Source organism: Erythranthe guttata, chromosome 3 (assembly GCF_056151865.1).
Source record: "Erythranthe guttata isolate IM_541 chromosome 3, IM_541, whole genome shotgun sequence".
NCBI classification, from domain to species: domain Eukaryota; kingdom Viridiplantae; phylum Streptophyta; class Magnoliopsida; order Lamiales; family Phrymaceae; genus Erythranthe; species Erythranthe guttata.
The window spans coordinates 17,732,323-17,758,632 of record NC_142535.1 but is presented as its reverse complement, the minus strand read 5'-3'; the positions used below and the strand labels follow the sequence as shown (position 1 = coordinate 17,758,632).

The 26,310-nt window shown below is 34.1% G+C and overlaps 4 protein-coding genes and 1 non-coding gene across 5 annotated transcripts; 3 read left to right on the top strand and 2 right to left on the bottom strand.

Annotated features, from left to right (window-relative positions):
- The first annotated feature begins 4,715 nt into the window (after window positions 1-4,715).
- Window positions 4,716-6,622, top strand: LOC105974472 (transmembrane emp24 domain-containing protein p24delta3). Its single transcript, XM_012999579.2, has 4 exons — window positions 4,716-5,173; window positions 5,755-5,967; window positions 6,074-6,150; window positions 6,252-6,622. Exons 1-4 carry the CDS (start codon window positions 4,949-4,951, stop codon window positions 6,394-6,396), a joined length of 660 nt encoding a protein of 219 aa, XP_012855033.2. The 5' UTR covers window positions 4,716-4,948; the 3' UTR covers window positions 6,397-6,622.
- A 2,368-nt stretch (window positions 6,623-8,990) lies between these two features.
- On the top strand, window positions 8,991-11,328 carry LOC105974245 (WAT1-related protein At1g21890). The gene is made up of 7 exons (XM_012999314.2): window positions 8,991-9,382; window positions 9,475-9,537; window positions 9,636-9,752; window positions 9,893-10,133; window positions 10,240-10,398; window positions 10,501-10,652; window positions 10,952-11,328. Exons 1-7 carry the CDS (start codon window positions 9,180-9,182, stop codon window positions 11,154-11,156), a joined length of 1,140 nt encoding a protein of 379 aa, XP_012854768.2. The 5' UTR covers window positions 8,991-9,179; the 3' UTR covers window positions 11,157-11,328.
- Window positions 11,329-13,252: 1,924 nt separating this feature from the next.
- Window positions 13,253-14,526, bottom strand: LOC148771988 (uncharacterized). Its single transcript, XM_088815299.1, has 6 exons — window positions 14,398-14,526; window positions 14,144-14,279; window positions 13,725-13,769; window positions 13,525-13,593; window positions 13,318-13,453; window positions 13,253-13,269 (listed from the first exon to the last, which is right to left on the bottom strand). Exons 1-6 carry the CDS (start codon window positions 14,484-14,486, stop codon window positions 13,253-13,255), a joined length of 492 nt encoding a protein of 163 aa, XP_088671425.1. The 5' UTR covers window positions 14,487-14,526.
- A 1,122-nt stretch (window positions 14,527-15,648) lies between these two features.
- On the bottom strand, window positions 15,649-17,726 carry LOC105974502 (uncharacterized). Its single transcript, XR_016030424.1, has 4 exons — window positions 17,698-17,726; window positions 15,970-16,186; window positions 15,806-15,897; window positions 15,649-15,704 (listed from the first exon to the last, which is right to left on the bottom strand). It is a non-coding gene; the product is annotated as an uncharacterized LOC105974502 (transcript).
- A 2,575-nt stretch (window positions 17,727-20,301) lies between these two features.
- LOC105974416 (uncharacterized) lies at window positions 20,302-26,010 on the top strand. The gene is made up of 9 exons (XM_012999515.2): window positions 20,302-20,461; window positions 20,616-22,306; window positions 22,728-22,854; window positions 22,944-23,026; window positions 23,825-24,063; window positions 24,158-24,244; window positions 24,874-24,973; window positions 25,141-25,342; window positions 25,437-26,010. The coding sequence occupies exons 2-9, from the start codon at window positions 20,639-20,641 to the stop codon at window positions 25,715-25,717; spliced, it is 2,787 nt and encodes a 928-aa protein (XP_012854969.2). The 5' UTR covers window positions 20,302-20,461; window positions 20,616-20,638; the 3' UTR covers window positions 25,718-26,010.
- Window positions 26,011-26,310: the final 300 nt, after the last annotated feature.

The following is a 26,310-nucleotide window of genomic DNA, read 5'->3' as shown; positions in this document are numbered from 1 at the left end:
CTTAGTTTATTAATTTATTTTATTTTAAGGAATTAATTAATTAATTAATTAAGAAAGAGAGGAAAAAAGTGGCTTCTTCACATGACAGTGACTTTTCTAAGCTGCTGCTGCAGTGCGCTGCTGCTTTCCTTTGAATGTGTACAACTATATATACATGGTAAAAATTCTCTCTTTAATTTTAAACCTGATGAGATTTATTCATGCCAGCATTGCTAACTAATCAGACTTTTTCTTGTTCTTATATATATATGGGAAAATTACTACCCTGAGGTAAGTGTCAAGTTACGAAAAAAACCCTCTTGTTTGGGTGATGACAGCAACGCCTCAATAATATATGAATCTTTTTATACATTCATCATTGTGGTTCAAATTTAACAGGATCATATATTTTAGGTTTCGTGAACGGTTCTCTAGTTTGTACTCGTTTTGTACAAAATGTAGTTTCGGATGCACCACAATCTAATATTTACAAGCCAAGAGACACAACTTACGATCAAATGTGTTTTAAAATGTGGAGCTCAAATGTGGTAAAACGGGTACAAATTGGAGAATACACTACGTAATTTAAAAGATTTCACTAAATTTAACTCTGTAATGGTGGACGTGTAGGTACTAAGAAGATTCATAGGTGAGGGATATGGTTATAATTACCCAAACAAGAAGGGGTTTTTTTTCGTAATTTAACGGTACCTCAGGGCTGACGGTATTTTACGTGGCCTAATATTTATATAAATAGGTTCGTTTTGACAGATAAAATAGAAAATTTTGAAAAAGACTTTTTTTTTTTTTTTGAATTGCAACTAATAGTAGTAACATGGAGAAATGCCATTTTTTCAAAGGCCAACACAATTTTGCTCAGAAATAAATTAAAGGGCAGACTTTTTGGCAGTCTGTAATCACATGAGGAGGCAAATTAAATTAAATTTAGTTAATTAAAAAAAGTTCTTGACTTACACCACAAGTCACACATATTAGAAAATTACTCGTGCAAAAAGTAGTAAAAATTGAATCTTTTTACCCTCACTTGGAAAGGGAGTCACTTGGGCACATGGGGGTTAGCTTAAATTAATTAGATTTAAACAAACAAATCTTAGACCCGGCATTTAATAATCCTAGATTATATTATATTATTATCTATATATATAAATAATATATATTCTGAATATTCTAGTACTACATATACAGAATAAATAATAATATGTGGCTAAAAAAGAGAGAAACATAGGATTCCCTATTATATCATGAGCAGCTTCCAGGATTTTGCAGGAGTGTGTGCCTGTGCTGTGTGAATACATATAAATTATAAATTATTATTATCATAATAAATAAAATAAAATAAAATAATCAAGAAACAATAAAACTAAGTACGCGCAAATGGAACACTAATTAAACACAGTACGTACTATGTAATATGTATGATACCCTTTAGCTCTAGAAAGAAAGGGAAAAAAAACAGCTGGTGCTTTTCTGTCATGCATGGAACTCCTAAAAACGCGTTTCTCTCTCTAGAAATGGGGTTTATGAATAAATAAAGTTTGCAGAATAACTGACTCATGGGGACAACAAGCTTACGCCTGAATCAATTGACTTTTTTTTTTTTTTTTTCTGTTGTTATTAATTCAAATTTTTATTTATTTAGAGCTAGGAATTCGATGCGATTCTCTTTAATTAATTTGTTGTACAGTACAACTATAATAAGTAAAAAACACTTTTATGCTTTGGGAAAAAGATATTTAAACACATTAAAATATGGCTACATGCATGAATATATATTGAAGAAATAATATATATATATAAATCGGAACCCACTAATTTTTTGACATGTGGCACTCTTAAGTCTTAACTCTTAATAAATCACGCTGATTTATAATTAGGGTTACAGGGGTTACGGCTTATGCTGGAGTTTTCTTTTTCCTTTTTTTTTCAATTATATTAGAATCCTAACTACATTTTTATTTAAATTATCCACGTGCCAATCACCCTATGACATTCGATTTTCCTATAAAAACAGATCATCCGGTCTAAATTTGCAATATATATATATATATATATATATATATATATATATATATATATATATATATATATGATTGTATATAGGTGTTGATGCCGCGTTACGTTTGAGTGAAAAAAATTCAAACAAGTTGCCTGAAATGCCTCCCAAAGATAATTAAAGATCAACTGAAATTGACAGGTAAACTATCACTCACTTTGAATTATATTATATACATAGGTCCACACAAAGTCACAATTTATTCCAGAATATTCATAAATCTATTTATTATTATTATTGACATAAATTTATTTATTTATTTTCTAAGTACTATGAATTTATAATGTAGATGAGTTGTTTCAGAATAGTTTATCCGTACTAATTTTTTTTCATTACCAAGAATGGTGTCTGCTCGATCGAATAGAATCCGTACGAACCTCTCGTTCCTCGTAATCGCAAGCTAATTAATTAGCATCAATATATATTAGCATGGAATCAATTCATTAATTTTCACTAATAAATATATATATATATATATATATATATATATAATATATCAAACCCTAAATTGTCAGAAAATTAAGTTAATTAATTAATTAAGTACTGGTGGAGGGGCTGTTTGATGAAGCTCTCTCTGTCTCAGGTGACTTACAGTTATGCTAATTAATTAGTAATTAACTAATACTCCGTAAATATTTCATTGTATGTATTCCTCGGAAGTTTCGACGGAAATTTCGTATATCTAAAAATGTTTTTTTTAATTATTTCCTGCAATGGTTCAACGGGAATTCGGGGCTGTTTCATTTTTGTGTCATCCGATCGATGTAACAATATAAAAATAGAAATACAAATAAAGAACGAGTAACAATAAACAAGCACCAAAATCAGGTCGATCATTGGACTAAAACCTGGAATTTTCCAACTTCCGAGTTCCGATTTCAATTTAATTCTAACTATATATGAAACCGAATGGTCGAAAATGTTACCAATTAAATGTTAACAAACTCTCATAATAGATTGTATAATTTGTTACACCAACCAAACAAGATGTTTGTTCCTTGTTGTACGGTGAATCCCATCATGCATTGTACTCATATATATATATATATATATATATATATATATATATATATATATATATATATATATATATATATATATATATATATATTGACGTGATTTAATTTGGATTTCTCTATTAATTTTTTTAAAATAAATATTGTAAAAATTGATGGACGAAATTGCTGGGAAATTGGTGAGAGTTTCTATTTCAACAACCATATCTTTTAATAATTTATTTAGCCAAAAAAAAAAAGGACATGTTTAATTTTTTTGGATATATATATGATGAACTCGTGGGGGAAGGACAATCCGTACGTACGTGAGCTAGCATATTTTGATGAAAGGACACATTGTAATAATAATAGTGTAGGCCAAAGACAGCTAATCCCTTTAGACCAAAATTAAAATCTATCTCAATTCAAATCATTAAATGTAGAAACTCTTGTTTTTCATCAAGTTAGATAGATGGTGGAAATGAATATTGAAGTGTGTGTTGGAAAGACCTAAGAAGCATCCTATCTTATCCCATTTTCTTGAATCTCGATCCGGTTGGGGTTAATTTGGTAATTTTAGTTACAATGTTTGTAACACGAGAAGGTCGAAGTTATAGGTTGTGTTTGGTTGCTCTTAATAATAGTAATGGTTTTGGATCTCGTGATTTATCCCGAACCGATCTTTAGTTTTCATAGTAGGAATTAAGTTGATGTTCCAAACGAATTAAGTTGTTCAACACTTAACATTATATTGATCATATGAGATGTTTAAGTATTCGACGTTAATTTCATCAAACATGTCGTTGTTCTGCTGCAGATAATATACTATTTGAACATTTAAGGTCGGGTTAGGATCAAACGCGAATTGTCGTTAGACGTCAAAGTTGTATATATATGATTGTTAGAAGTGCACAACTTTGTACTTATAAGTTATAATTTTGTACTTATAGATTATGATGATTAATTGCTTGATAAAGTAAATTTTATTGTCCATTCAATAGAAATATAAGAAAGCAAATCGAAAGATTTGGAAGATACCAGGTGAAAGGTTTATTTGATGCTACACTCAGTGAAATATAATGGGTGATTATTATTAATCGTTGATTTGCATATAATCACACACATTGTACATGTGTTCAACAGGAAGTTATTCAGTACATCAACGATTAAAATCATTCGATATATTTTACCGAGTATAGTATCTCATAATCTCAATGACCTAAATGTGAAATTATGTGAAACTCGAGAGAGGGGGTTATGGCCCGACGATCAATCACGTGGGAACACAAAACTGCTGGAAAACAACAGGCACAATTTCTTAAGTCAAACACGTGCGAACACAAATTAGTGAATCAAATATAAATATTATGTTTCACTAAATTTATTGAATAGTTTATTTTTATTGGGCTATTTGTTTCTATTGAGCCCGAAAATAATTGGGCTTTCATCTTAGCACCTATGTTTCAACTTTACGGGCTTATCCAAAGTGGGGCCGCTTTGGATTGACCCAATAAATAAATATATATATTGAATATAGATAAGTGCGATAATTATGGGATATTTTCATTAATGCAGCTAAGAAGTAAAAACATTTGGCCGGAACGCGCGTGGGTTCAACAATTCCCTGTCCGAACTGGAATATCTAGTCAACGCCACAACGAAATCTCATTGGCCAGACGAAACCCAAACAACGTGGCGCCAATGCAATTGTTCCTCAATCCCACTCGCACAGCCTCACGCGTCTCCACCACTCAGTACCTAAACAACAAGGCGCGTGTCCTTCACCCTCATCGTTTCTGCCAACCCTCCTCCCTAATTAGTCAATCACAATTCTAAGATCCCAACAGCGTCGGAAAAAAATCCCCTCTACTGCTCTCCACATCAGTTACACAAATCAATTATGAAGTTGGCGGAGGCGGCGCGTTGCTTATGGCCGGTGCTAGTATTGCTGGCGGCGGCGGCGGTTCCGGCGGCGCGTGGGATATGGTTGGATTTGCCGAGTTCGGGAACCAAATGCATTTCGGAAGAATTGCACAACCACGTCGTCGTTTTGGGTGATTACTACGCCTTCGTCGGCGAGGATTACGATGTCAATAACACTGTCACTCCCACCATCACCGTTAAGGTAAAATCATATCTTTTTTTTTTTAAATTAAATAAATCAAATTCTAGAATTTCTACTGCATTTGATCGATCTAGTCACCTTAAATCCGTTAGGATTATATCCAAAAAAAAAAAAAATTCGACAATTAAATTTATCAACTGTTTGTATTCAGTGAATGATAAACTCACATTTTTTATTTAATTTTTTTTTTTTTGCAGTGATTTTTGAAAGTAATGTTTTCTTAATTTTAAATTGTTTACATTTATTTTGATGCCTCTGTTTAGATATGTAACAATGGAGTTCCTGGTATTAAAATTGCTAACTCTGTAAAATCCAATTGAGCAATTCTGCAATTCACAATCAAAAGTTGTGTGTGTGTGTGTGTGTGTGTGTGTGTGTGTGTGTGTAATAACTTTTGATTCTGAACTGATATTGAAATCACTACATAGTTAGCTAGTGATGAATCGCATAGCAAGTGGACTCTCGATTTTGCTCTTTGAAATTTCGGAAAAATGATTATCATTTTTAGTGATACTCTTTCGATTTTCTTCTTCAAAGACTTCGAATTGAAGATCGTTTAGCTTTTTAAATATTTGTTGTAGGTGACATCACCGTATGGAAATAACCTCCATCATCAAGAAAAAGTGTCTCACGGTCAGTTTGCGTTTACAACAACCGAGAGCGGGAATTACTTGGCTTGCTTTGGGTTAGACGGTGATCAACACGGGATTAAAAAGGTCACTGTCGGCATTGACTGGAAAACCGGAATTGCTACAAAAGATTGGGACTCTGTTGCAAGAAAGGAGAAAATCGAGGTATAATTCATTGCATTCGAAAATTGGCAACGATTACAAATCCAAACTTTCGTTGTTATATTCTCATAAATTCGTTAAATTTTTTTTAAATTTGTATTTCTTGTAGGGGCTTGAACTTGAGTTGCAGAAGCTCGAAGGAGCTGTGGATTCAATCCATGAGACTTTAATTAATATGATAAATAGGTATATCCCGGTTCCAATTGATGTTTTTTCTTTTCTTTTTCATTATACTAAAAGTTAACGAAAAATAACATTTTTTTTTATTTTATTATTTTTTTGGGCAGGGACTTTGACATAAACAAAGTTAGCGAGAAAACTAACGAAAGAGTGGCATTGTATAGTATGATGTCACTTGGTCTCTGCATTATGGTTTCGGGTTTCCAATTGTTGTACTTGAAGCGATACTTCAGGCACAAGAAGCTTATCTAGACCTTGCACTCGATATTTTTCAACTTTTTTTTCTCTCTCTATTTTATAGAAAAAACTAAACGCATAGCAAATTTTTGAAGAGAAAACGGGCTTCTCCTTCGTTTTAATGTAACAAGAGAGTGAACTCTCTCTCTCATTCGAAATGTGCCTTTAATCTTATGAGGCAAACTAATCGATATTTAAAGTCTCTAATAGTCCATCATTTTTAGCGACGATTGTTCGTTAATCTATCGTTTCTTTTCTTTGTTGGCGTATTAACTTTTTCACAGTTAGTGCTTAAAGTTTGGTTATAGATCGTAGGTTCAAGGTATTTACCGACTGGCTACCTTGTCTTGACTATTAGTTTCATTACAAAGCCCCACATACATGTGACATTTGCAAAAGTTAAACTGGTACATAGAATCTCCAAAAACAATTGAAGACAGAAGAAAGATTAAAGTATGATTAGTCAGCTGATTAGGACATAGATTTGATATTCGAGCAGTAATTAACTGGATAATATTCTGTCCAAATCAGTTCCCATTTCCATAGAACATAATTCCATCTGCACAGCTTCGCACTAAAATATCGACGTGGATCGGATTTTTGGCCACTTTAATTAAAGTAAATTACCTTCAAATTATTGCAAACTATGGTCATGAATTATAAAATTTTATTTTATTTCTTGTGAAAATAGGTTCTTGATTTTTTATCTCCCCATTTGTTGGGATATTAAACCTACTAAGTACCAACCTTAACCTACATATATAATAATATTTATAAAAAAAAAAAGCAATATAATAGTTTCTTTAATCTAAAAATTATTTTTTCACACACAACATGTGTGTGTGTGTGTGTGTGTGTGTGTGTGTGTGTGTGTGTGTGTGTGTGTGTGTGTGTGTGTGTGTTTTGGTGATGTATATGATGTGATAAATTGGTATACGTAAGAGGGTTGTGTGTGGGAATTTAGAGGAAGTGGTTCTTTTTGCAAATTGTGGGAATCCACCAAAAAACTCAAAGGTTGGAATCATACCATGAAACCACAAACTTTGTCTCTTTCTTTCTAGATTTGTCTCCCCTAGTGCTCTTCAATCTATGCCATGCATCATCAACCTTTATATATATATATATTGCACAATTTATTAAATAATCCACAGTATTAAAAAGGCACAAAACAAGATTCTTTACATTATTTTGTTGGTATTTTCTCCACGCAACAAAAACTTGAGTAAAATAGAAAATTTCACATCTCTCTTACATTAATCTTGATAATTGTTTTCCAATCCCACATATACTCCATTAGAGCTAATTAATTTTCATCGAATTCAATAACCCTCTTGATATTGACTTATTAAGATAATGCAATATAATGATATGACACAAGCTCAATTAGCCTATTAGCCAATCACAATTTGTTGAGATATATAGTGTTCTATTAAACTATTGTTGGATTTTATCATCAATTCATGAAGATGAGTGGTTGTGATGATAAAGGATTATGAGGGTGTGTCGTGCAAGCAACTAATTGTACATGCACGTGTATTGGCTGAGGTGGAGCTTAAGACATGCGTGTTGAAGATTTGAGGATGGAGCTAACTTCTAACAGGATATAAAAGGAGTAATTGTCTTTAGCAAGGATTATTAGAGAGAGAAAACATTGTATGCAGAGAGAGAAAAAAGTAGAGAAATCAGAGAGAGAAGAGGAAGAAAAATAGTAGAAATTTATGGACGAAAATCTTTGTAGTTTGATCTTCTTGTTAGTTATTCTGTAAACTCTTGTTCTTATTGATTGAATAAAGATCTTGTTCATCCTCCGATTGTTTTTTGTTCTATTATAGTTGATTCATTAAATTTCAGATTAAATTTCCCATGCTAGGGTTCATGCAGAATTAGAGTTTTCTTGTTTGTTTTGATTTTCTGCATAAACTGTTCTCAATTGCGATTTGTTTTGATTGAATATTCGCGTTGAAACCATAAATTCGTCGCAACCGGCTAAAATATTATCGTACCACGGCATCTCAAGGGATGATATATATGAACAATATTATTTGATTAAGAACATGGTACAATTAAAAACAAGAATACTTTTAGACCAAGACTTCATAGAGCCTTTATTTTTTATAAGAAAGTAGACTCCCATTGGTTAATCAAGAAATAAGATCTCTATTAATTAAACACAAATAATTAGAGAGAAAATGTGTGTTTAATTAGTGCCAATCAATGAATCCAAACGTCACTCGCACTAGTACTAAGAATGATTAAGAAACAATTAACCAAAAGGTAATTCACTAATAAATGAGTTAATTAAGAGTGCCATTTACAATTAAAGTGTCCACTCACCATCCACACTCTAACAAGCACTAAACCCTAACACCATTTGGTGGTCAAAAAACATTTGCTAATAATACAACGTATGAATTCAAAAAACCTTTATTATAATTTTTTTTTAATGCAATTGTTTTTTTCCAATTAGTAGCAAATATTCTTGTTGATACAGCTATTGGGGCTGATGGATAAGGAATCTTAAATGGGAATCAAAAGTTAGTGCAAAACATATATATATATATATATATATATATATATATATATATATATATATATATATATATATATATATATATATATAATATTAAATAAAATTTCAAGAAAATATATAGGTTTCTTATTCTTGATTTGCCTTTATTGTGTATATAAAAGGTCACAAACCCTTGTTTTATTTTGTCATCCCATGCAATATTATTAATTAAGAATTGTGAAGAAAAAAAAAATACAGAGTGATCTCAATCAAAAGAGAGAAATCAAATATGGTTAACTTAAGCTTATTGTTGGAGACTTTCAACAAAATGAAGCCTTATTTAGCTATGATTGCTCTTCAATTTGGCTATGCTGGAATGTACATAATTGCCCTTATCTCCTTGAAGGGTGGATTCAGTCACTGGATTTTGGTTGTCTATCGCCATGCAGTTGCTACGATGGTTTTCGCCCCGTTCGGTTATTTTCTTGAAAAGTACGTTCATTATTTTTTTTTGTCTTTTTTTTTTCATATACATTTTACGCTCGATCTTACGTTGGATGTTGTTACGGGTATTTTTTTTACAGGAAAATAAGGCCTAAGATGACGAAATCGGTATTTTTCAAGATAATGGTGCTGGCTTTCTTAGAGTAATGTTCTTGAACACAATATATATCTACAGTAACAATTGTTCTTGTTTTAATTAATTAATATCAAATAATTTTGTAAATATTTAAAAATTAATTAGGCCGGTGCTCGACCAGAATTTGTACTACGTCGGAATGCAGTATACATCCGCAACATTCGCTTCGGCCACTGTTAATGTTTTGCCAGCCATTACATTCATAATGGCTGTCATTTTCAGGTAATTAAATATCACTCTCACCCCTTTTTTTATAGTCATTATCTTAATTAATTGTACATCAATTAAATAAAAAGTAATTACTAAATATATGTAGATTAAAATCAAATTAAATATATCTTTGATTTGAAATAATTTTTCAGGTTAGAGAAGATAAATCTGAAAAAGATACATAGTTTAGCAAAGGTGATAGGCACACTAATAACAGTAACAGGGGCAATGCTAATGACACTGTACAAAGGCCCCGTCGTCGATATCTTATGGTACTCACACGGCGGCAGCCACCACAAAGCCGCCAGTGCCGCCACCGACCAGCACTGGGTCACCGGAACTATTATGTTGCTTTGCTGTATAGTGGGGTGGTCTGCCTTCTTTATCTTACAAGTATAAATAACTATCTCCTCTTCCCTCCAATTTCTTTTATTTTTTCATTTTTTTATAATTTTATTTTCAAATAATTAATTTTAATTAATTCATATTTATTAAACAGAATAAAACACTAGAGGAATACCCAGCAGAGCTATCTCTAACATCATTAATATGTATAATGGGAATGGTGGAAGGCGGAATCGCTGCTGTAATAATGGAACGCCGTAAGAGCGCTTGGGTTATCGGCTTCGATTCTAGGCTTTTAGCTGCTGCGTATTCCGTAAGTACACTTCGATCACTAATTAGTTATAAATTTAACATAATTTTATTTTTTGAAATTTTGGTAAATAATGTATTTATGTCATTAAATTATGTGTTTCAGGGGATTGTGTGCTCCGGAATTGCGTACTACATGCAAAGCGTAGTGAACAAGTCGAGAGGGCCGGTTTTCGTGACTGCGTTTAGTCCGCTAAGCATGATCATCACCGCGGTTTTGGGAGCCATTATTTTGTCCGAGCAAGTCCATCTCGGGAGGTATATATATAATATAACTGCATCAGAACCTCGATAAATTAATATTCGATAAATTAATAACTTCGATTACAAAATAGTTTCTCCCGGTCCCGAATCGGTGAAAACGTTTTAAATTATTAACTCGATAATTTAATAATTCACTAAATTAATAGAATTTCCCTGGCCCCGACTGTATTAATTTATAGAGGTTTAACTGTATATATTATTTCACCATTATTATTATCATTAAATTTAAAATAAATATATTGTTAGAATAAATAAAAGTATTAAAAAGGAGATTGTATGCATTGAAACAACAGCTTAATAGGAGCAGCAATTATAGTGGTTGGGCTTTACTCTGTGGTTTGGGGTAAAAGCAAAGAGAGATCAGCTTCGGCTTCAGCTCCAGACAAACTGACATACAATGAAGGAAAAGGTAATGAATTGCCGGTGGTCGACAAGAAAACATCATCGGCCATTGGCATCGTCACCGAAACTGCTTCTTCGAAAATCGAAGATATCTGACAAGAAGCAAAGCCGTGAAAAAAAGGGAAAGGGCGTATTTGGAAGAAAATGTAGTTTTTGTGTATCGTGTGGATATTCGTTTTCTTAGTTTCGAATCAAAATGGGCTGTTAAGGAAATTAACGGCTAGGCTGCTAGATTTTCCCAACTAATATAATGGCTATGTTTCGTTAACTTTATCGATCTCTGACTTACAAATCCTAGATACGACGAATGGAAGAAAAAATCTTTGTATGGCCGTGAAACATGACCTACAAAATCAGACGGCCGTCCCGTGATGCTTATTTGGACAGGAAAATAAATCACACTGAAAACTACAAAACACACTACACATTGAAAAAAAAAAAGAGAAAAACTACACCGTAAAACATACGCTACACTGCAAGAAATACTAATAAAAACGCAATCACTACACCGAAAACACACATTAATAAAGAAAATACGTACTACACCATAAACAGAAACGGGAAAAAACACCACGCAACACAGTAAAAAAAAACCCAAAGAGCTCCAAAAAAACATGCACTACACCATAACACACATTGAAAAAAAATGCACTACACCTGAAATACACACTGGAAAGAAAAACATGCACAACACATAAACACACACTGAAAAATGAAACACAGACTACATCGAAAACATACACGCAGTTACACAAAAAGTACACTGAAAAATACACACTCGAAAATAAACACGCACTAAACCAAAACCACACTAAAAAAAATGCACTAAACCATAAACACACATTAAAAAGAAAATGTTGTACACCATGTAACACACACTGGAAAGAAAAACACGCACCACACCAAAAACACACAATAAAAAAAAAACACGTACTACACCGTAAACACACATTAGTTTGTGTTTTTTATGTCGTGTGTGTATTTTTTATAGTGTGTATTTTCGGTGTCGTGTGTGTATTTTTTTTAGTGTACGTTTACTGTGTAGTGTGTACGTATTTTTTAGTGTGTGTTTTCGGTGTAGTGTGTATGTTTTCTAAGTGTGTTTTTTCAGTGCGTGTGTGTATTTTTTTTAGTGTATGTTTTCGGTGTAGTGTGTGTATTGTTTTAGTGTGTAGTTTTCGGTGTAGTGTGTGTATTTTTTAGAGCGTGTGTGTTTTCGGTGTAGTGTGTGTATTTTTTTTAGTGTATGTTTAAGGTGTAGTGTGTGTATATAGTTTTTAGTGTGTGTAATTATTTTTAGTATGTGTTTTCGGTGTAGTGTGTGTAATTATTTTTAGTGTGTGTTTTCGGTGTAGTGTATTTTTTTTTTTTAGTGTGTGTTTATTTGTTAGTGTGTATTTTCGATGTAGTGTGTGTATTTTTTTTTAGTGTGTGTTTTTCTTGTAGAATTTTTTAGTGTGTATTTTCGGTTTAGTGTGTGCATATTTTTTTAGTGTGTGTTTTCGCTGTAGTGTGTGTAATTGTTTTTAATGTATGTTTTCGGTGTAGTGTGTGTAATTCTTCTTAGTGTGTATTTTCGATGTAGTGTGTGTCTTCGGTGTAGTGTGTGTAAAAACTTATGCACGATCAAAATCACCAAAAATTGATATTATAGTATACAGATTTTAGTTAAAATTGGTACAACGTCCAAAAAACTATTTCACGATCAAAATCACCAAAAACTGTGTACTATGTACACAGATTTTAGTTAAAATTGGTGGTTCGTCCAAAAAACTATTTCACGATCAAAATCACCAAAAATTGTACACTATAGTACACAGATTTTGGGTAAAATTGGTGGAACATCCAAAACACTATTTCACGATGAAAATCACTAAAAACTGTACACTATATAGTACACAAATTTTGGGTAAAATTGAAGGAACGTCCAAAGAACTATTTCACAATCAAAATCACCAAAACTTGTATGCTATAGTACACAAATTTAGGATAAAGTTGATGGAACGTCCCAAAAAAAAATTCACGATCAAAATCACTAACAGCTGTATACTAGTACACAATTTTTGAGTAAAATTGGTGATAATTCATCACTGAAACCACTCAAGGAGATGAAAAGTTTGTTAAAGCTCTAAACCACAAAGGAGATACCGTTTCATGGCAGGCCTAGACAACTGATGCAAGCAGATTTGTGACTATCTCGCTGATGTGGCTGCAATTCATGTAACAAGAATTTAGTAAATATCAAAAAATCATTTACCTTCTGGAAGCATTACGTAGTACATTGACATTGACAAACCTGAACATAATTCTGAAGGTGAGGATAGAAGTTCACTCAAAATCAAGTGGTGAAGACGAACGGTTCTGGTAACTACTTTAAGCATCACCATTTTAACCTGCAAGGAATTAAAAAGAAAAACGGAACCGGTGATTAAACGAAAATATTTTTTCCCTAACCTTTCTTTGCTTGATTGCAGCCGAGAAAACAGCTTTTCTGCAAACCCCTGTCCACAGAATTGTGGTTTAGTCTTCCACACTTCAAAACAGATTATATCACAGAAACAACAGAATAAAGTAGTACACAAACCTGTGCATCGTTCAAATGGGTTAGTGGTGAGAGGTAGTTCCCTCAGCAGATGATATTCGCTGCTTCTTCATGGTACGGACAGTTTTCCCTTTTCTTTTGATTGCTGATGTGCCTTTATGGGTTGCCTACATCAGCAAACTTACATTTTAGATAGTGAGCTATACACATCTACAATAACAAAAATAATATGCTTTCCATAGTTGCCTTTACTATGCATAAACCAATCGGAAACAACACAATTGTTTCCAATAATCGTTTTGACAAAGTATGCACAATTGCTTCAATAATCATTTTAACAAAATATTCAGGACTAGACAAAATAGAAATCAACTGCTCGATATTTTGATTGTCTTTTTGCTATTATGTTAAGGTCAAAGTAAGCTGGTCATATGAGTTCAGTATCGACTGTAAGTGGAAGGTGAATCTCTTCCTATGAACTTGGAATAGTAAGCCCAAAACAAAAATTATTGATTTTCCCTAAAACGAAAAAGTATCCAACCTTGTAAACAGCTTCTTTATTCAATACTACTTGAGGTTGTGGGGTTGTTGGCTCATCTTCACCAGAATCGTCACTATCATCGCCATATTCTGTCTTTTCAAAATCAAGAAGAAACGACAAGGCAGCAATCATGGTCCTGAAAAAATAAATTAAAATACATTTAGAGGTCAGCAGAAGTTAATACGAGATACAGAACATATCAAAAATAAAATACATGTATTACAACCTTGGTGATGGATGAAAACATGCCATACATAAGCATTTGCAGTACTATCTTCAAACCAGACTTTCCTCCGATGAAGATCACACAGGGTAATAAGTGCTCTTTTTGCTTTTGCTTCATCCTTCTGCTAATTTTTCACAATTCAAAATTAGATAGCTCAAAAAAAAAGTTTACCTAGTAAAATCAGAATACCTGCAACATCTTGTACAAAAGATTCTGAAGTGTTTTATTCTTGGGATCATTCTTATGCTTCTGGTTCATTCTCTTAATGCTATGGAAATTGGGCCAATTCTTTCGGATAAAACAGAGTAACGTGGGCTAGAAACATGGTGCGGTCACCTCAATCCTTAGCCACTGTAGAGTGGGAGGCAATTCAACTGACTGAGGTGAAAATCAATGCCGCTTGCTGGAGAAAAGGCTCGAGAGACGACTTGAACTGGTTGTAGATAAGGCTCAACTCCGAACTACAGCCTTCCGGGTCGGCGTTCATTTTGGATTGTAGGGCAGGAAGGTTGAGCTTCTCGGAGCTCCGACCCGAGGGGAACATCAAGTCCATCTCGAGGGGCGACAGTGGTCCTCAGCATCTAAGTTCTCAAAAGTGACCAAATCTGTTGAACATGCCACAAGAAAGACGAAAATCAGCTCTCAAAACAAGCCAGTAATTCCAAAAATAAAATTATAAACACTGTACAACAAACAAATTAATAAAATGGTCATAAAGGCAGTTGAGCAATAACTATGCCAATGCCGTGATATAATAAAGTTAAAAGAAATTTTTCATCAGCTACTCCATGGGAGCGACAACCAACTCTGATCAACGACTAGGATTCATTTCCACTTGCCAGCCAAAAACAAAATCCTACGGCCACCAACCAAAATCCATAAACCAAGGAATGAAAAAATTCATATGTTTAACAACACATACCAGAAAGCACAAAATAATGCATTCAAACATTGATTATGTTAGTTCCTACTTAATAGAACAGGTTGTGACTTCTTATACATTCAGAATATGTATCATAAAACTTCTTCATCATACTGATGCAAGATAACTTGTCATATCCTCTGACAATCCATGCACTGAATAAAAACTAACCCCAGCAATTGAGTCCATTAGTTCATAAATTTTTCTTTTCTGTAAAGAGGTAGACCAATAAGCTACTAATCCAACAGCAATTCACATGTTCCCTCAAAACTCAGAGATCTTTCTCTTCATGCAAGAAACATGCAAAGTCGAGACTACTTACTGCTATGTGAAATCATAGCAGTAAGTAGCAAACATACCATACCATACTTCAGTAGCAAACTTCATTTTGGGAGGCTCGAAAGGGTAAAACTCTGCAAAAGAGAAGAAAAAGCAAAAGCAAGATCAGAAGCAGCAACTATGGAAGGACTAAATCTCTAATATTAATGCGCCCAAAACAAATCATCCAACCTACCTACAAGATAACATCCGTTCAATTCCGGCCACACCGCCTGAATATACGCCCTTCCCCCACTTGACGGCAAAAATACCATGCACAACGTACTCCTGGAAAAAAACCTAGATAAATAACTAGAATTACACACAGAATAGAAGGTAAGAAACAGTAAATACTCGTACATTTAGCTAGGGTTTTGGTCGGGGATGCCATTTCATAGCGAGTTCCGTGTAGGCTTAGCTGGAGGTCGTCTTCTCCGGCGGATCGGTCCAGCTGCAGTACCTTGTAGTAGCAGTAGTCCACTCCTCTGAGTATCGATCGCCACCACTTTCTCTCTCTTCTTCTTCCTTTCTCTCTCTATGTTTGATGAGTTTTAGGGTTTTACTCGGGTAATTGGCACTTTGCACCCTTGAATTACATGTCATTGGCACTTTGCACCCTTAAATTGAAAAAATGGCAGAATGCACCCTTCAATTGCAATTTATTTGGCACTTTGCACCCTCTTCACCTTTTGGCTACAAAGTTGACCGGTTACCGGTTTGTGGAATATTTGTATTTCTTTTATTTTTTTTTCAGAAATTTAAAAATCTTTCATGATCTGATAACAATGGCTTATCATTTTACTCATATCCACAATTCAATCACCCTTTTTTCATGACAGTAAAATCATTTAAAGAAGAATAAAGTACATTCAACAACCAAATTAAAGAAGCAAGAGGGAAGCTTTGCTATTCATTTCATAGTCTATTTCAAAACATAAAGCAGACACAAATAGAGGAGAAGAGGCTCTGACTGTAACTCTCAATGGCGCCAAAAGTGAAAAACATAATCTCCAAATTGACGAGCAAAACACCATTGTAGAAGGCGCACAGAGATTCAATCAATGAGCAACCAATCTAAACGTAGATCAGTTTAACGGGCCATACACCATGGATTTTCGAAGTTCCGGCTGCGGTCGCACCAGAATAACGCGATTCACTAGGTCCTCTGAAACCTCTCTACTTGCCTCGTTGCCTTCTCTATGGCCGCCGCCACGTCGTTGGATTCAGAAACCGCCTCCGCCTCCTCCGCGGGCACCACAATCTGCTTTTCATCATCATCACCGCCGCGCCTACCATATCCAACGGCGGAGCTAAACAGGCTCTCTTCGATGAGCCGCCTCACTAAATCTCATGTAATCGCCGCCAACGCCGACGGAGAGGTTGGCGTTGTTTTGGCGGCATAGCACAAACAACAACATGATGATGGAGTTGCCAAACAGAACACAAAGTGGTGGTTGAAGGCATAACGGGAGAACTCAAAATAAAACCCGCCGGAAGGAGGGCCGGGGACCATGAAGTCAGCTCTAACACCACCAAAACTCCGCAAACCCACCACAACTTGGCGACTCCATTTCCACGAAGGCGATTGAACGTGGCCGTAGCCTTCTCCTTCTCAAACGCAACCTCACGTTATTAAACACTCCCACTCAATATTTCAAATTTCAGACTGCTTTCCTCCAACTTGAACAACGAGTTACTTACATAGTTGAAGCAGTTTGGATTTTTCTTTAATTCGGAATAGAGTTTTTGCAAGAGTGGAAACATAGCGCGATTAACAAAATTGCCGGGAGAAAATTAAAGGGTTAAGGAAAGAAAATGGAGAACATGTGTAAAATTATGAATCAAATTATTAGATGATGAACCATTTTTTAATTTCTGAAAAAAAAAAAAAAAAAAAAACCAAATATGCACCTCTTCAAATTCCACAAACAGGTAACCGGTCAGTTTTATAGCTAAAAGGTGAATGAGGGTGCAATGTGCCAAATAAATTGCAATTGGAGGGTGCATTCTGCCATTTTTTCAATTTAAGGGTGCAAAGTGCCAATAACATGTAATTCAAGGGTGCAAAGTGCCAATTACCCGTTTTACTCAGCTCAGCTCACACTTCCATTTTGTTTGTGATTAAAAAATAAATTAAAAGAAAAAGTAAGAAGCTGCCAGTAGAGGGGAGAAAGGCGTGAAGGGTATTTCTGTCTTTTACTATTATAATTATATATTAATTCACATTAAATTAAAAAGAATGGCCCAATTTGGGGTTTTGGACTGTATTAAAAAACTTTTAACAGAACCCAAAAACACTACAGCAGGCCCAAAATGAATGTTTGGATCTTCAATTTGGATTCAGAAGCTCGATAAGTTAATAACCTCTTTTAAATAAATTTTTTTTTTTATCACACGAAAATAAAATTATTAAATAGTCAGAAATTACTGATTATTAATATAAATAAAATAGACAATAATTAAGAAATTTGGTTTGAATATTAATAATTTATAAATTATTAATTTCAAAACGTGGGCCTGAAAAATTGAAGGCCGTTTATACATGGTAGCAAATGGGCTGCAAAACTTTACAGAACAATATTTGATCCAGAGCCCGAATGCGTTTGTTTCTTTTTTCGTAATAACGAATAATTAGGATCGACAATTGAGTCGGTCCAACCCGAAACTTGATTGTTCGGCCTGATTGTATTTGGGGCGAGCCTAATTAACTATGAGTTGGGTCGAGTTTGAGAGATTTTATAAAACTCGATTCATTTATAAACTGAGTTTGAGCCTATTGTGGTTTGATCTGAATAAAGTCCTATCGATTTAATTAATAATTGAATAAATAATATATTTATTATCTTATGTTCAATATGTAGAAAATAACTAAGAGCATATCTAGAATTACTTGTATTTGTTTCATTTTAGACTCTTATGCATTTTTTGTCGTATAAATGAATGTTCTTCCGGAAAAGCAACAAAATTCAATAGTGGTGAGTTCGGGACGGGATTTCGGGAATTCGGGATTTTCGGGATTCGGGATGCAAATTTTAAATCCCAATCCCGTCCCATACTATTAAATCCCGGTTATATCGGTATCCCTAAATATTTCGGGAATCGGGATTGGGATCGGGAAATCCCATATTTTTCCTAAAAACTAAGAAATATTGCATCTTTTTTCCTTTAGTATTATTTTATACACTAAACTAACTTGAATATATTATATACATACTAATGTTCTTGCCTTATTTATTTTTACCACAAAACTTGGAACAAATAAAATTTTAAAAATGTAAAAATAAGTTGAATATATATATATATATATATATATATATATATATATATATATATATATATATATATATATATATATATATATGTGTGTGTGTGTATTTTTATTAGTTTTTTTTCTTTTTTTCCTAATTCGGGATTAAAATATCCCGATCGGGATTGAACCAATTCCCTAATACCGATCCCGTATTTGTTCCTAATCTCAATCCCGAATCCCGTAATCCCGAATTCCCGAAGTTTTAGTCCCAAATAGTAAAATTCCGATCGGGATGGGACGGGATCCCGAATCCCGATCCCAAATGCCCAGCCCTAAAATTCAAACCAATTTATACGTATTAAACGCCATGCAAACTATAATATAGTTTATTGTAGTTTTAAAAATCACAAAATTATTTTCTGCATCGATGATGAAAACGATGATCCGATTTCGTTATTGCCTATTCTAGAAAAACCACTAGTCACATTCGCTGCTAAACATTATAATCATATGCCCGTTATCTTGTATTCTTATATATAAAAGTAGTAAACGTTGGTGTAGTTTAAGAAACCCTAATGACATATTCGTAATATTTTTTTAATTATATTATCTCCATTTGTTATCTAATATCTCCTATTTTTCAGTCATTTTCTCTAATTACTAGCTAATCGACCAGCATAATATCTCTTATTTTATGTTTGTTTTTTTTATTTGTTTAATCTTTTTTCTCTAATAGATTCGTTATACCCTTTACTTGTTATTTTTGTAACTTTTTTCCTACTAATTTTTTTATTTCTTGTCTTAATGAAACGTTTATCTTCTTTCTTTGTTAATGACATCTTTGTAATTTTTTACAATTAAGTTTATATATTTTTTGACAAATTGGTTTGTATTATTATTCAGATTTGTATGAATATTGATATCACTAATAAATTTTATTATTATAGTATACTATATTTCTTTACTAATTGTTATAATCATGTATTAAATTAATATATTTTTATGTTTATTATTTGAAATGTTATTTTACAAGTCATTGACTGGGGTATTGTCATATTTATTACAGATTGCAAAATAAATACGTGCATAATCCGATAAATTCTTAATCATAATGACACAATCTGGTCATGATAAAAGAAATTAATTTTGCTAGAAACATTTTCAGAAAAGAAATAAAATGTTTTTAATTTCCGAAAAAATAAAATATAAAGACAAAATAGCAATTTAAACTCCGAAAAGAAAAAAAAGGGTATGGTCAAAATAAGTCAACTCTGCTTTTGGAATTCAAAAAATATTTTTAATGACAACAAATAACAATAATGGAGGGAAAATTTTGTTAATCTTGCCCCCCGGATTACAAATTACAATCAAGTCCCCCAAAAAACAAGAAATTACAAAGCAACGCCGCATTAAATATAAAGGCCCTTCTCCCCTAAATCCCCAATACACTATAAAAATTAAACCCCGTCCGGTGCTCTCTCTCTCTCTCCTCTCTCTCTGTGTGTGTGTGTATGGAGAAAAAGCTGTAGAATATATAGATACAACTCCTCTGTACGTATCGCATCGGTTACGTTCCGGCTGCACGCCTGTGTTGCGCCATTGGTAAAATTTCAATTTTTTTTTTTGTTGTCACACCGTTTATTTATTTTGTTGGATTTTTTTGTTTTTTGCAACTTTGCATGATGATTGGATTTTTTTATTTACTTTTCTGATTTTAGGTTTTCGTTTCTGTTTGTGTTTTTTTTTTTCCGGTCAGGATTTGGGATTTTTTCGGTGAAGATGACAGACTTGAGCGGAGAAGTCGAAGATGGGTTGATTGATCTGAACAAGGAACCCGTGGAGAGAAAGCGGAAGAGGGTTGAGGAGATTAGTTCGGCCGGAAAAGGTAACGAGCGGTCGAATGATTTGCCGAAAACCGGTAGGGTTTTGAGGTCAAGGACTGTAGCAATGAGTGACGGTGAAAAGCAAGTGATTAAGATGGGAATAGTGAATATGGAGGATAAGGAAGACGATGAAGATGAGATGCTAATGGTGGAGTCTGAGGAGGAAGGTAAAGTGCAGGTTTTGCAGAAAAAGAAAAAGAAGGGTAGGAGGGGAAGGCCCCCGAAAAATGGAGTTAAAAGTGAGGTTTCGGCTTTGAGTAAACCGAAGAGGGGAAGGCCTCCGAAAAATGAAGGTAAATGTGAGGTTTCGGCTCCAATTAAAATGAAGAAGCGGAAACCGGGAAGGCCCCCCAAAGCAGAAAGTCAATGTGGGGTTTCTTCTTCGAGTTATAAGAAGAAAGATAGAAAGGTAATCGGGAAGAAGAAGAAGGTTGATGCTAGTAATGATGGGGATGGTCAATGTGAGTCAATAGTGAAGCGAAAGCCGGGAAGGCCGCCGAAGATTAGGAATGAGGAAACGGGGTTAGTGATTAAGAAGAAGATTGTTAAGAAAAATGGCGATCATAAAAAAATTGAGAATGCGGCGGGTCCACTAAAGAAGTTAAAAACCGATGCAAGTGATTTAGGGAATGATTTCGCAAGGCGAGAAAAGGAAACGGTTGAGCTTGCAGATGGAAAGGAAATGGGTCTTAGGGAGCAGAAGCAGTTAGTGAGGGATCAAATACTTGATATGCTTATGAAGGCTGGATGGAGTATTGAATATAGGCAGAGGCAATCGAAAGATTACCAGGATGCTGTTTATATTGACCGGGATGGAAGAACTCACTGGTCAGTTACGTTGGCTTACCAAAAGCTTAAGAAGAGAATCGACGAGGGAAAAGCTGAAGAGAAAGATGTCATGGCGTTTACTCCTATACCTGAAGAGACACTCGGCATGCTGTTTAGAGTGACTGAGAAAGGCAAGAAAGGTGGCAAAAAGAAAGATGGTGCAGTGAAGACAGTCAAAAGAGTGAAAAGGGTGTCGTCTAAAACCAAACCATTAGGTGGAGAAATTAAATCGAAACTGAATCCGCGAAACCAACGAAGTTTATTGGCTCGTAAACCTAGGGAGGGCCCCGATAGTAACAATAATGAGTTGTACGAAGAAAAACGGTCTTTACTGTCGTGGATGATTGATTTGGGAACTGTTCCACTTGGCGGTAAGGTGAAGTACAAGAGAGGAAGGGGTAAAAAGATATTGATTGAAGGGAGGATTATGAAGGATGGAATCTGTTGTGATTGTTGTAATGTTACGCATAGGGTTTCGGACTTTGAGGCTCATGCTGAAAGTAAAGTTGGAAAATTGTACGAGAATATATATCTCGATTCTGGGAACTCTCTTCGTCGGTGTTTAGTGGAGTCGTGGAAAAAACACGTGGAAATTGATAACATTAATTTTGTTACCGTGGATGTCGAAGGCGATGATCCGAATGATGACACGTGCAATCTCTGTGGTGATGGTGGTGACTTGATCTGCTGTGACAGTTGTCCGTCAACTTTCCATAATGGCTGTTTACATATTGAAGTATGGAAGGCCCCTTCCTCCTTTTTTTCGCTCTTCTTTATTATTTTATCTAATGTTTTTTGTCGTTTGCCATTAATTTCTGGTTCCATTATGAATAACTGCATGGGCAATTGTACTTGATTTAGCACGTGCAGTAACTTTAATAACCCTAAAGATCGTGTTTTTTCTAATCTCCACTTATTGTGATTCTACAAAAAGAAACTAGGTTGACGTACTCGATGCTCATGCAACATAAGCACTCACATGAATTTTTACATTACTCGATTTTTTCTCCAAGCATACTATATTGCTTTTATCATTCATTGATTTTCAACAATGAAATGTTAGATAGGTAATTAATTATCGTGCTTTAAATGATTCTCAGAGTGAACTGTTCTTAGAATTCAACTGATACATGTACTTTTATTTTCTCTTGCTGCAGGTTCCTTCTGGAGATTGGCACTGTGTTTACTGTTCATGCAAATTCTGTGGAGTGACCTGCGAGAGTACCGATGATGATCATGATATATTATCGGAGCTGTTCACATGCCGTTTGTGTGAGGAAAAATGTAATATTCCCTATTTCTATGATCTCCTTGTTTATTTATCATATACGTACTGTTGCCTTGATTATCTGCAACTTTTGTTCGTTTTGCAGTTCACATGCATTGCATTAATGGGGATAGTGCTGAAGATTTTGACGGTGAAATTCCATCTTTTTGTGGGAAGGAATGCTTAAAGGTATTCTGCTTACTATTAAATGCAATTGTTTTTTTTTTCCTTTTTCTTACGGAGAATCTATATTTGTTTGTCATATTACTCCTTACATCACAGTACACATCTTCCAATCAATTGTCACGTTGATCTGTTTTTCGTGCATGAAAAGCTTTATGTTTTCTGTTCTAGTATCTCAGCAAACTCTTTTTTTTGGGTAAGGTAACTCAGCAAAATTGGAGTGACTGTTTAACCAGAGGTGAAAAATTAAATGACTAGTTTGATAGATCAATATTATTTTTATTTTCCTGAAATAAAACTATAATGCATCGAGAGTTTACGACATGAAGTATTAAAAAAAACAGCATGGATTTTCAACTATTGTTGCAGTGTGAAATTGATTTCACATTTCAACCTGCTGATCGATCATCTGCAGTTAATCCTAACCTTAATTGAAGCTCTCTACAAATTCTTTTTAGCAAGGGACTAGATTATGTATCCCTTGCACCATATACAAGTACACAAAAAATATAGATTCCTTTTTCTACTTCCTACATTTTCTGACCAAACATTTACTCGTCATATATTTCTAGTTGACTTTCTAGGTTGATGAACTTCTCTTGATCTTGATAGTGTATTTGAGGTTTGTCCTGCTCTTGGTAATGCATAACAAATCTTCGATTTGATGAGTTTCAAATATATTCTTTCTTCATTTAAAGTGGGCTTTCTCTTATAGATGCTGTTAGTTGGGCAAATTTGTACATATGTAAATTTCTAACTTTTTATTTAGTTTGAGCTGATACGTTTAGTACTTCTAATCTGCAGATTTGTGAGCAGTTACCGGCTCTTCTTGGAGTTAGAAATGAACTACAAGAAGGGTTTTCCTATACCATTCTTCAGCATAGTGTTGTTAGTGACGATGAATTTCGTAATGGTGACTCCTCAAAGTTAGAAAGCAATTCCAAGCTAGCTGTTGCTTTCTCTGTTATGGACGAATGCTTTGAACCAATTATAGACGAGAGAAGTGGAACCAATATCATTCACAATGTTGTCTACAGCTGTGGGTAAGAACTTTTAAGTTTCAAGCCGAATTAATGCTTTATGCCATAAGATCAAATGGATCTTTCATTCTTCTATTCGTTTTTTTTTTCTTCCTAGGTCGAATATTAGACGGTTGAACTACGATGGATTCTGTACCATTATCCTTGAGAAGGGTGACGAATTTGTTGCAGCAGCATCTATAAGGTTACCCTACTTGACTTTGTTCTGGATATTTTTGTAACATGGATTATCTTAGAGCTCGTTTTATCTTTATCAAGATTATTGACATGGTTTTTTGCTGGAAACATGCTCCGTATGTACCTTGTTAAGAGTTGAGATTTGTTAAGACCAGTTGATCAGTGCTTGATGAATGCTTAATATTAATAAATGTGCTGCAAGATTTTGGTAAATAATGAATGTGCTGCAAGATCTTCTCCTAAATGAGACTCTTGCTTTAGTCGTATTTTTTGTCGGCTATATATGTCTATAGTTTTGAGTTTTCTTACCTAGTTTAGATGTGATAACTTTTATTGTTTTTTTTTAACATCTTTCTCCAATTAGTCTCGACTCCTGAAATGAGTTTATCTAATTTTTGTATCCAAGTGAAATAATTTTGAGACAGTTACCTAATGCATGTATGGATGACGAGACTAATAATCGGAACCTATATAAAACAATTAATACTCTCCGTTGCACTTTCATATCAATTACGATGCACCTTAAACTGTTTTCTTCAATCTGTTGCTTGGCATGCACTCTTGCGCTTGTGTGAGGCAGCTTTATGTATGGTTTATTCACTAACAAATTCTTCTTCATGAACCTTTGCAAAACAGAATCCATGGCAGTCAGTTAGCGGAGATGCCTTTTATTGGGACTCGGTTTATGTACCGTCGTCAAGGGATGTGCAGCCGACTCTTAACTGCTGTTGAAACGGTATGGTTTTTTTCTTTTTCTGTTTAGGTATGTTTATAGTTTTATATGGTGCGTGTATTAAATTTTGCCAGGTCCAGACCTGGTATCTGATTTGGAAAGAAACTTTGGCAAGTGTTTTACACATCCCTATTTTTTTTCCCTAAATTAATTAATATATATTTTCTCAGGTTCTTCGCTCACTTGGCGTCAAGAAACTGGTAATACCTGCGATATCGCAACTTAACGAAACGTGGACAAAAGTATTTGGTTTTGTGCCGGTTGAAGAATCAGAGAGGCAAGAAATGAAGTATATGAGCATGATTGTATTCCCAGGCGTAAACATGTTACAGAAACCTATAATCGGTATCGAACAGAAAATCGATTCTGCAGGTATTTCGTCGGTCCCTTCTTTTTCAAAACAAAAAAGATTCCATCATCACTGTCGTTTATCATTAATTTCTTGCGAATTAATTACTAATTGTAGCTGTGGAGCCCACTGAAGTTATACCCGAGCATCAGAATAATATGCAAGAGAATCCTGCATCTGATTCCAACAACGACAAAAACACTGACGTGGAATCTGACGCTGTAATGCCAGCTGGCTCGTTGAATAAGGAAACTATCGAGATTGATGCAGTTGTTGCTGGTGCAGACAATGGCGATTGTACTGACCACCTTGATGAATCGAAGGATAACAGTGTTTCCTTAAATACCAATGCGAGTATCGATTGCAATATGGAGCCGCAAGAATCTGCTGAAGAATAGTGCAGTTCCGAATGATTCTTTTTTTTGTCGAAAAATGGGGGAAATTGTAAAGTGTAGTGCATGCATGATGGAGAGTGAGAGGAAATAGGTAGCTAAGTTGATGAATTGGTCTTAATCTGCAAAGCTGGAGCTTTTAACTTGTTTTGATAACCCATGATTTATTGGGGGAGCTAACAAAAATGGAGGAATGGATCTTTTTTTTTTTTTTTTTTTTTTTTTTTGGGATGAGATGTCTATAGCTAACTTGTATAGAACATTGGTCATCTTTTTTGAATGTACATCTTTTGTAGTTATGGTTGTGATTTAAATTAATCATTTTTTTTTTTTTTGGAAAATCAGTTTTTTTTAGGTTCTGATTTTGGAACATGGCTTCCCGTTCAATTTTTCGAAATTCCAAAAATTACATTATTAGGTGAATTAAAAAATATTGATTATTGTCGGTTCCGATTTTGCAACAGGTTTTTTAAGTCCAAATTTTGAAATTTTGATTTCTGGTTTTTTTTTTGTTTTTTGTTTTTGATGAAATTGAAATTTGTTTTCCATTTCTAAAAGAAAGAAAATATTTTCGAAAATGTTAATTCTAATAAAATCGG